The 12295-nt window shown below is 25.2% G+C and overlaps 1 protein-coding gene across 2 annotated transcripts; it reads left to right on the top strand.

Annotated features, from left to right (window-relative positions):
* The first annotated feature begins 326 nt into the window (after positions 1-326).
* On the top strand, positions 327-8803 carry LOC112591710 (multiple inositol polyphosphate phosphatase 1-like). Of its 2 annotated transcripts, none has more exons than XM_025335615.1 (8): positions 327-439; positions 3241-3418; positions 5374-5699; positions 5773-5904; positions 6268-6454; positions 7931-8040; positions 8141-8250; positions 8341-8803. In XM_025335615.1, exons 2-8 carry the CDS (start codon positions 3268-3270, stop codon positions 8705-8707), a joined length of 1383 nt encoding a protein of 460 aa, XP_025191400.1. In that variant the 5' UTR covers positions 327-439; positions 3241-3267; the 3' UTR covers positions 8708-8803. The 2 variants fall into 2 exon arrangements, with proteins under 2 accessions (XP_025191400.1, XP_025191401.1); XM_025335616.1 differs by having other exon boundaries at positions 3244-3418.
* The last annotated feature ends 3492 nt before the right edge of the window (positions 8804-12295 follow it).

A 12295-nucleotide genomic window follows, 5' to 3' on the forward strand; every position in this document is an offset into this window, starting at 1 on the left:
TTTTTTATTAAAAAAATTGTTGTGATAGCAATATTTATACATCTGGAAATATACTTATAAGAACATAAGTTGATAAACAGTCTTCACTTAGAATTCGTATACAATAATTTATTATTTGATTCAAATAATTTAACACCTAAATTACAGTTATTTACTCAATGACGAAAATGCAAGATACACTCTACAAACAATACCTAACATACGTTTTTCTATGATATTAATTTAAATATTGTTTTAATGAGAATTAGTAAACATTTTTGCTTTATATACCATTTTATAGAATAATTCGTTAACTATTTCGTACAATCTTATAGTTATTTGTAATACCTACTTGTAAATCGTATGTACTTAGTTTATAAAAACTATATTTTAATAAAAAGCAGACACGTATTTCGAAATTTTCTATTGTTTATGATAAACAGATTATTCATCTAAATAGGTAAGCGATATGTTTTTTAACATTCCAACATATTTTAATTGAATCGACGATTGCAAAAACGACATTAGTCATTATTTTTAAATTTTTGAATAATTAATAAAAAGTGTATAATAATATAAATAATTCTGAAAAAAATCTTATTTAAAAATGAATACTTGTATAAATATAATATTATGTACTAATTATACATAATTTGTGTATATAAATAATATGATGCTTTTTATTATTGATTTTTAAAGTTTTCTGACTCATGACGTTTTACAAAAAAAGGTGATTCGTGTCGGTTTTGCAATCATCGATTCAATTATTTCAACCTTAATTTGTAGAAATTATTTTATTCTGTGATAAATCTTGTTCTTTACTATTTAAGGTAGTGATTATTTTGATTATTTATACTATTTAATAGTTTTCTAAAATAGTTCTTAAAGTTATTGACCATTTTTACTGGGTCTGATAGCAAATTGTTCTAATAATCATTTATTATTTAAAAGCGTTCCTTCAAACTATCTTTAATTGAATTTTATTTTTCGAAGAATCTAGGGTTAGGTATCACTATTTTTCTAGAACTTTCTTTTCAGAAATTTTTTTTATTATCTGATTATTTTGTTAGTCATTTCTCTTGCTTAAGTGTAGTTATCTATATTAGCTTGGGTCGAATTTAGTATTATTGTCTTTTTGTTTTACATCTGTCCACTATATACTGACATTCTTGGTTGTACCAAAGGTTATTCGTTTATTTTTAAGTATTCTCAAGAATTTGCTGCTTTGGTTTTTAATTTTGTTTTCATACTTATTTTTTCATTTTCACTTTGAAACCTGTTTTACACATTATTAAGTGTCTGTGCTAAATTGGTTTTATACACTTTAACCTCATCAAGGTCTTAAATCTTGTCTTTATCCAGTTTAGTTGTACTATTCAGTTGTTTTTTATTCCTCCATTTTACAAATAATGTCAACACAAACTTCGCAATTACTAAATATTGGTCATAGTTTCCATCTATCCCTCTGAATGTTCTGACATTTTTTATGCTAGTTTGGTACCTCTTTTTTATGATAAGTTGATGGATTTGGATTTCGTTTTCCTATCTGCTTAGGACGGTAAGGTACAAGTATGCTTGTAAATATTTTTTCCTTTGGAAATATGTGTTACTAAATATAAGATTTTTGGACGTTATGAAGTTCATCAGTTTAATTTGTTATTTGATGTGATGTGTAAGTTTTCATATCTAATTGTTGGTTGAAAGATTTCTTCTTTACCCATTTGTGTATCGAAACCTATAACTATTATTTTTATGTTGTTCTTTGATAGAGAGTCGAGAAAGCTTTTTCTAGATATTCATGAAATAGATTCTTTTCCTATTCCTATTTCTTTTCAATTGACGCATAGCCTTTAACTATAACTATATCGGATATTCGTTCTATTATTCAAATAAAACAACTCCGTCATTAATTGCTACAAAAAACTTGACACAGGACATGATCATCTTATTTACAATAAAACCTACTCCTTTCCCATGCTTGTTATTTTGTGCGTCTCTATGGAATATAGTACCTAGTAATATTATATTTCATGTTTAGATTGCTAGTCCAGGATACTTTATGGACGAATGCTAAAGGTATTTTATAATTTTTTTTATTTCAACGATCACATTGTTGAGAGCGCTGGGTTGATACGGTGTTCTGATATTCGATATTCCTATCCTTGTCTTCATAATGTTTCTTTCCTATTTCTATTTATATTAATGTAGTACCAAGGCTTGGTGAAAAGATTCAAAACATAGGGATTTTTTAAGAGGTCGGGTTGTTGGCCCAATTTCAACCCTTGTAACTAGAGGACCAAGTTGAACCGACTAATTAAAGTCAACTCGTAGCTCGGGATCCCGAGTTTGTCATGCCCGTATAACTAGTTATATTGATTCCCTAGGGGATTCTGTATAAAATATATATTTTTTAAACTAATGTTTCTTTGTTCTCTTGTCCTCTATATACATAAAAATTACTAGACCAATATAGTTGTCAATGTTACAGATCAAATTAGTAAAACTATAATATGTACGTTTTTTGATAAGGTAATTCAAAAAAAAAAAAAATATATCATAGTAAAATACCATTGAGCAAAATTACAATGATTACTTTTATCATTTGCTTTCTTAATTCTGTACATATTTTTACGCAAATACATGAAAACGAATTTCAATTTAAGCAATGTTGGGCTTACATCAGCTTTTAAAAGTTTGTTGAATCTGTTTCTATTTATCTGTTTTATGATAGAAATATAGATTTATTTTAATCTGGATGAAGTGGGGTAAATAGTGATCCAAATAATATTCTATAAATCAAAATAAGTTTTGTCTTGTTGATTATTAAATATATATATTATTTAAAAGATAAATTATACAAAGTGGTTTTTGGAATTAAACAATTGCAATATTATTAAAAATTGTTATATTGTAACAATAAAATTAGTACATAGTTAATTAGACAAATAGATTGTAAGAAAGCTAAATATTAGTTTTAAAATTGTGTGTCAAATTATTTATGAGTTATATATTAAGGGTAATGTATTATATAAAACTATCAACATTTTAATTTAATCAAATAAACACATACTACATTTACTTTACATGTACCCAATTCTTCCAATTCTGGTAATAAAACCTATTGCAATTATTTTTATACTACTTCTCAGGATTTATAATATAAAAAAATTCCATTATTAAAAAAAAGGAAAAAAAAATTATAAAAATAAACCAAACTTATTCATGTATGTAACTCAAATTACATTTTTAAAATTTTTTTAGTAGATCATTTTATCAAAAAACAGAACAATGTTTGTTCTTATTGTGATATTAGTATCAACATTACAAGTAATTGTAAAATGTGAAAAACATTTCGTCAATCCAGTTCTTCCAACATATCCACAGTCTAAGGAAAGTGTAATTTATATGTTGGGCTCAATGACACCTTACCATGCGCCAAGTAAGATTCTCAATTTATATTATACCTATTAGATATATATAGGCTATGTACATAGTAATTGGTAGCAAAAATCAAAATTATTTTGATTCATAACAATATTTTTTATGTTTTTAGCTAGATATTTTAAAAAAATTTAAGATAATAATTTTTTATATAATGTAACCACCATTACAACCAAAAATGTTTTATGATATAAATTTTTGTTTTTATGATTTTTTGTCGTGGAACATAAAATAATAATTTCAAATAATAAAATAAAATCCTTTAAATTATTTAACACAATTATTGGAATTTTGGCATAATAATAGAATACTCATAATTTTAGGTTAATGTATGATGATGCACACATATTTTTTTAATAAAATGGCACTAAACTGTTATTATATCACATTATTAAACATAATAATAATTAATAACGTACGCATAATATAGTACGTATATTTTATGTTATGAGAATTCAGTTTTTTTAGAGGCTTAGTGTGCACCCACGACCCACTAAGCAAAGGCAACACTAACATATGACTAGGGAACGGATTTAAATGCAAATTACATTTTTTTCTGATTGTCCGAAAACATTGGTTTCCAAACAAAAGTTCATTACATACATCAAGGAATTAAAAATGTAAATTATATTTTGCATTTTTTTACATTTTTAAGACTTAATAACATTTTAAAGCAATTTTTTGACATTTTTAGTGCATTTTTATGTTTTTTAAGTCATTTTTTCAACATTCATTCTAAAAAAATAAATATACCTAAATAATAATAATAAATATTTAGATATTTTTATTTTCATGTTCAAGATTTTTAGGGCATTTTTTTAGTGCATTTTTTGATGTTAAAGCATTTTTTTAAAGCATTAAATCGTATTTTTTAAGGCATTTTTCTTGTTTTTTAGAGCATTTAAATCTGCTCCCTACTTATGACTTTATGAGCTATGCTGCGTGACTCCAATAAAGAAACATTGACAGTACCTACTCATAGAATTTGTTAAATAATATTTAAAAAAAAAAAAATGGTCAGGAAAATGAAAATAAAAAACAAAAATCATGATTAATAACTGATAACAATTAGGTGTTGTTATATTAATATAAAGATGTTTGAAGAAAATTGAAAGAAAATGAAAAAAAATTTGAAGAATTTTACTCACAGTTTACCACTGGCATATTATTTTTTAGAGAATAATACTCGTAAAATAATTATTATCATAATATTAAAACAAAATACATAAGATTTGGAAAACAAATAATTTTAACATGATTTTTGTGGGGTGACACGAGGGGGGATATACTATTATTATGCCAGAAGCTCTTGAGAAGACAGAAATTCTATAAATTACTTCGTTAACAAATGAGAATGTAGCATTGTGCGGAGGTGTATGTAGGACGATCACTGATTGTAGACAAAAATCTAACAGTCAAATGGCAAGATTATATTAGCCGTTGACTCTACATCATTGAAAAAGCTTACTTGGGGTGGCTTACAGTGGGTGCAGGTATCCTTATTATGTGACATGTCATATTAAACATATCACAGAATCTCCACCCCCAAAAAAGTTGTGGTGAATGCAATGTCAGTGAGAATAAAAACTGATAAAACCAAACTGTTCAAAGTTTGAAAAATTGAACTGAACTTTAAGTGTTCACAATAAAAAATATAATTTGTTTTAACTTATATTATTTTAAAAAATAAGATGTATAGTAGGTATCTACGAACTTATTTTCACACTCTTATGTGAAAATGGAGAAAGCTGCCCTGTTAGCTGTTGGACATGTTTAATTAGTGAACAGTTTTAGCGAAACAGAATGTCCAGTATTCATTGAATTTACGTTAATTAGAGCTTAATTTATAAAATTGTCAACTATATGTAAAGAAAAAGACTTTATAAGTTAGAAAACTTTTGCAATTTCTAAAAATAATCATTTATACAATTTAATAATATTTATTTTTATTAGAGACGTGTACGGATTCAAAAGCATTCTTAGTGATGAGACACGGACCAAAATTTCCGAAATCTTCTGTTATCGCTGATATTAAAAAATTAGAAGATTTTCAAACTCATTTTAAAAATTTGTACTTAAATAATGATGAAGCCTTAAATGCCTTACCAAATGAAAGTAGAATCGTTATAAATGCTATAATGAATTGGGAAAATCAAACGTCTGATGCCCAACCAAAGGGAAATACCGAACACGGTACATTGACAATAAAAAAATTAGGAAAACGATGGAATTCCAGATTAAAGAACATAGTAGTAAATATCGAAAAAGCAGATATAGAGGTAATAATAACAATATAAAATAATAGATATTATTCATTACAGATCAATAATACAACATTTTATATATTTTTAGTTTAATTCAGAATCTGCAAAAAGATGCGTTGAAAATGGTAAAGATTTTTTAAATGAGTTTCTCAAAATTAATGAAAACTCAACTGTAAACAATTTACCTCAAGTTCAGATAATAACCGATAACCGAATAAAAGTATAGTAACTTATTTAAAAATAATCCCTAGTTTTTAATTTAAGTTTTATACAAATTCTTATTATTTTTCAAGATTACTAAAATTATGAGGAAGTAGTATTCCTACTTACCAAAACTTTAAAAAGTTTAAAAATTAATTAACTAACTACTATATAAATTGTATACATAAAATTATATAGAGTTAAAAATAACTTGTTAATTGTGTAATGACATTTAATCATAAATTAATTAAATAATAATGTATTTGATATAAAATAAATTATCTATGGCTTACAATAATCATGCGTCAAGATAAGTTATTATTAACTACTGTTAATTATGCAATTAAAATAAACTTTAATTGCTTTTTCTTTTAATTCACAGTTTGATAAGGATACATTTATACAAGATGATGTAAGTCTTAATTCTACTCCATCGGATGATGTGGAAGATGTTTATTATAAAAATGTATGCCCAGATCATAATTGTGAACTAACAACAAGAATTCGTGAACTATTATTTCCAAACCAATCTACGGAATTTGAAGAATGGCGTGCAAAAATAACAAGTGGTAATCTTTGTATATATATATATATTAATGTACCTTTTTCTTTTTTCTGAGATTGAGCATAAAATTGAGAGTATATAATCACTCGATTATAAATTGTTTCTTCATCAACAAGTTATACTAGTAAAAAGGGCGCTATAACTCTATAACTTTTATCATTAGTACAAGTACATATAATAATTTAAGTAACGATTAAAAGTTTTTGAAATATTTAACCCTAGCTATCATTTATTTGGTAGATGCAATTGCTCTGATTCCTCTTTACTATACATTATGTACTCCATCGTGGTATATCACGCCACTCGGCGCTATACTGCCTTAGCTAGGACTGCATAACGATTAAATTCATTATCAGGAAGTATCAATTGGTTTCTAATTATTATAGAGGCTTTATTATTTTTTAGTTCAACTCTTGTTAGACTAATGATTTATGCTATTGAATCTCTTCACAACTTCTGTGAGTTCAAAGAAGTTTTCTTTTAGTACATGCATTTCCGAATGACGTTCACTAAATATGTGTACTATCACACTGTTTACTTATATTAAATTATAAAATTAATATATCTATATAAGCTATGTTTTAATTATATTTTTGTTCTACCTTATCCTTGTGTCTGGCCATAAATTTAAGCCTCTAAGAAGTACATTTTTAAATTTTTTTGTATTTACAACTCTTATTAAGAAGTATTTAACTATAAGATTTTACAGTTTTAATAATCGTATAAATGTAAATGTATTTTTGTAGTCTTTTTTTCAAATATAAAATCAATACTACTACAAAACATAAATTACATGCATGTGTGCATTTACCACACCAAATAATAAATCTGACTCCCTACAATACTGAATATCTGTCAAAATATCGCTTACACATTATGATATCCTAACATTTATATCAAAAATTTAATATGAATTTTCTATATTTTACCTGGAAAATTCCGGATGCTGCTAGAATCCTTATCGCTTCTAAAAAGGCTTCAAATTTAGTTTCAGCACTATCGAATTCCAAAAATAATTCAAAACTCTCCAGAAAGTAACATATTCATTGCATAATCAGGCATATGAGCGTTAACATTTTTTGAAATTATTTTTAAATTTTTTTTATGATTCCGATGTCTAAAATAACGTCATAAACATGTCAGCTTGATGATTAACAAAAGTTTAGGTGCTCCAGAAAAATCTGAAAAAATGTTTATAAGTATCCTAGCGTAATGTATCGGTTTAAACTTGACACATAGGAATGCTGTTTCTTTTAAAACTATTTCGTACTATATAAACTAAGTCTAAAATATGTCTAATCAATGATTTGTAATAATTATTCAATAATTAAAATTTAACACAATTTAAGCAACCAGAAGTGTCAAATTTGAATTTAAGTATATTCATAAATAAGTAATTTAATTGTTATTTATTAGTAATATATTATTACTAACATAATGAGCATTTATTAAAAATAGATTTTTAAATTGTTATTTGTAGGTATAGTGAGGACAATGTATTTAGCATGTGCAAATAGTTTTGTTTATAACTATTCTATTGAATCTCAAGGACACGCGTGGTGCTCACTATTTAATTATGAAGATCTACTAGTAAATATATTTTTTTATATTTTTAAAGTAACTTTTATTGTTCTTGTAATTTGTAAAAATAAAATTTTAGATAAACTATTTAAAAAATATATTTCTCTAGATGTTTGAACGCATGCATGATATACAATATTACATTAAAAATGGATATAGTAGTCCTAAAATTATGAATTTTGGTCACCCAATGATGAGAGACATATTGGATTTTTTAAGGTAAAATTAATACTTGTATTTAAATAATTGTTATAAGTATAAGCTACTATAAAAAAAGAAAATTTAAAAACCATTGTTTTTGTTTTTTAGAGACACTGACAGTAAAAAGTTCAAACTTTTTGCTGCACATACCTCAAATTGTCTAAGTTTAATCACCGGATTTCGTTTGTTTCGAGACAAGGAAACACTGACAATCAAAAAAATGGTGGAAAATGATAAGGTGAATGATAGACTATGGAAGAGTTCATTCTTAGGCAATTATGCATGTAACATAATGGTTGTAGTCTACGATTGTGAAAATGCCAAAAACGAAAAATCACAGGAAGTTACTATTTATTTAAATGAAAACCCTTTAACGATAAAACTTGATGATAGGGTAATGTGTACACAATGCCCAATATATGTTGTTAGAGACTTACTTAGAATATTATTGAATAAGACTACACCAGAGACATAAATGAGGGTGAAGAAGTTTGTTAATGAAGCTTTGATTCTCAATAAAAATAAAAATAAATACATTTCATAAAAATAAAAATGTTTAAAATATATTACATTACAAAATCAATAATATTATTTTATCGTTTTGTTGTAATAAATCTTTAACATATATAATAAATATTGTAATACTTTTTTATTATACTTAAGTTCTTAACTATGATTAAATTATTTCACAATTTATCTTGTGAAACTGAATTAACCCATTTAAAAGATACTTTAGTGGATAATATACTTGTATATAATTTTTTTTCGTTAATACAGAAAAGTTCCAAAAACAATAAGGTTACAACATAAAAAGATAAAAAAAGTCGGTTGATATAATTTGTATAAATTAAAATGAAAAAATGGATCATGGGTTATAAGTGGATCGTGATTAGTGGCGCACATTAGACATATAATTAAGATAATGGCATAATGAAAATTGGAGTATATGGTTCATTTAAACTAGTAAAATTAAAATTATATTGAAAGTTAGAAGGGTTATATCTTATGAATATTAAAGTTATCTAACCAGTAAGGAAGTTAGATAGAAATTCAAGAATTGACACTTGTCTTCTATCAGCAACATTTGAGATATTGAGTAAGTCTTAAACTGAGTGAAGTTATGTAGAGAAAGCATGAAAAATCTAGGTAAAAAAATTCCCTGAGAAATAAATATATTATCTAATATCTAACCTAATTTGGAGGTAGATATGAAAAACAGAGCATACACTTTTGATAAGTTCTGGATTTTTTGGTTCAAATGTGCTGGTGAAGTAATGTAAGTGTTTTTTACTTTACTATAAATATGTAAAGTACATAATTTTGGTAGATTCTTAGATGATTATCTTCAGTTGTCAGCGCAGTGCTCCAGTTTTAGATAGTATCGATATGTAATTTCTTATATTCGTGTAGATCAATAGTCATCCCCAAGGAGGGAGGGCACTTCCTTTCCCCCTAGAATTTTAAATTTGTTACCCAATTGTAATAATTTAATGTAATTATGACGAAACATAATAAAGTATTATAAACAAAATATAGATATAAATTACATAAAAAAATCTCCATTTATTTTTTAAATTGATTCCCCCACTCTAGAAAAATTTTTGGGGATGCCTATTAAATAGATTCTTGTTTTAAAATATAGAAACTAGAAATATATGGAGAATAGTAGAAAAGCTAAAAATCTAACCTGTTTTCATAACGTGTATTGTAGTCTTGAAGCACTATAAAAGACGATTGACCAAAACTAGAAGATATAAGAAAAAGGGTAACAATTATCAGCCACAGCACAACTAACAAAGACAAGAAGCTAACTTAGCTAACCCGAATACAGATTCGTAAAGACTGTTATAAGAATTATGCATGTGTACTCTTGTTACTAATCTCAAAACTTTACTATAAAGGAATACGTAGACATTCAATACTAATTATAAAATACTATTAAAGCAAAAGGTATGAGGCCGTCATCGCAAAAGACTTTAATGAAAAATTTGTGGCTTGATTCTCCCTAATGAATAACACCAAAAGGAAACTGCAATAAACAGTCATAATATAAAACGATAAAAAAATAACATTTGAAAGGTTCTTTTTTATACATCGATATAATAATGGCAATTAAACGAATATCAATATAAATAACCTATGAAAATTATCAGCCAACTACACTCAGTCTACATAATTGCATCACATACATAATCAAAGAAATTTAGAAATTTATCAGCCCCCAAAAGTTGAAACACATAAGTATCAATTAGTATTGTAAGTATACTTATTGAGTATTGCATATTAATTTTAAATAACAATACAATTTTTCATCAAAATATTGAGATAGGAGCTACTAAACTTAATAAATTAAAAAGTAACTCATCACCTTATACAACTTTTTATAGGCAGATTGATAGATAAAACTAATAATAAAATAAATCATCTCCAAATAGAAGCATACCAATTAAAATATAAGATTAGCCAAAATCACTGGTTCACAAATTATTTTGCAGTTAAAAGTGTATAATATGTTCAATTTTTAATTTATTCCTCATCAAAAATTTAATACAATGTTCTCCATAAGTAATTCATAATAAAAACAAACACACATTTTGTATAGATTTTTTAAATTCAAATTTGTACAAAATTAGATATTAAACGAAGAATAACGGTTACAATATTATTGTTTTTTTATTATTATTTAAAAATATTTTTGTGAGTATTTGAAATTAATAAATATATAACTATTAAAAATTATTTGATAATTATTCCTTGTATGGAAAATATTAACATAAATATTTTATGAACAATTCAAGTACCTACAGTTATTTTATTTTTAATTAGGTACAACAAAATGAGAAAATTGTTTTATTCGAAATTGCTATTTTACACATTCTATTTCGTCAAAATTTAAACTTCAGTCACTCATACAAAATATTTAATAATAGATTCAAATGTAATATGCGGGAGTGTCAATAGTGGTCATATGATTTGTACATTAAGTTAATTGTCGTTCAAATAGTAATGTGAAATAGGGATTCTCTCTTCAGGATTTCCGCTAAAATTTCAAACACATATCCAATTAATATTATCTATACTGATTTCGGTTACTCGAAAACAAATATTATGATTTTTACAAAAAAAAAATAATAATAAAATAATACAATTCGTTTTCATTGTACAGTATACAAAATTATTTCAAGTTACTAACTAGTAATAGTACCTAAATATATGTTTTTGTTCTTCATAAATAAATATTCGACCACAGTACTGCCAAATTACTATAGGGCCAAAGTAGAAAATTCAAAGTGAATGAAGATAAAATTCATTCCCAAATGACTGTGTACTTCTTTTTTTATTACCTAACGTTTAAATAATCCTATTATTATTGTTTTTTTATATGTTTATATTAGATGTTTTGAATATATTCTTTGTATTTATAGGTATAATTTATACGATTAATAACTGTAATCAACCAATACAAAATTCAAACTAAATAGAAAATAATACTGTTTAAAATATTTAGGTAATTTAATAAATTATAGTACATTTAATTTTCAAAAAACCCTTTAATTTTATGAAATTTAATTTGATTATGATTTATTGCATGAACTAATATAACGTAAGAACAAAAAAAAAATACTTAAGTATCTAAAACCTTACTTAATAAATATTACCTAATTTAAAAAAATAACAAAAAAAGTAGATACTATGGAATTGTACACGAGTACACGACAAGTTAGTTGGCTATATCTATGCTGTACACGCTGATATAATACAAATATGTTTTGGTTTTAACAAAGCTAGCTACAAATAAAGACACATAACTTGTACAGAGAAAACGTGAAATTAAATTAATTAAATAAGAATTAAAAAGCCTTAATTTAGTAATCACGAAAAGAAAGGTTAAAAGGTTATAGTTTCGGTAATCGATCAATTGATGGTATCATTTATTTTATCCAAAAGAATAGCTACTTACGACTCAATTTGGAAAAATGTTGACTTTTTAAATATATTTAAAAATGTAGAAACTCTTAAGCAGTTATCTGCTGTAAAAAATCTTGTTAAAATTAATTTGTAC

This window comes from Melanaphis sacchari, unplaced genomic scaffold (genome assembly GCF_002803265.2).
Source record: "Melanaphis sacchari strain LSU unplaced genomic scaffold, SCAv2.0 Contig141_pilon_pilon, whole genome shotgun sequence".
In the NCBI taxonomy this organism is placed as follows: Eukaryota; Metazoa; Arthropoda; class Insecta; order Hemiptera; family Aphididae; genus Melanaphis; species Melanaphis sacchari.

Coding starts and splice junctions, on each gene's coding strand:
- LOC112591710 (XM_025335615.1), top strand. CDS start 3,268: ATGTTTGTTCTTATTGTGATATTAGTATCAACATTACAAGTAATTGTA. Junction 3,419..5,373: donor GACACCTTACCATGCGCCAA/GTAAGATTCTCA, acceptor TATTTTTATTAG/AGACGTGTACGGATTCAAAA. Junction 8,251..8,340: donor GACATATTGGATTTTTTAAG/GTAAAATTAATA, acceptor TTTGTTTTTTAG/AGACACTGACAGTAAAAAGT.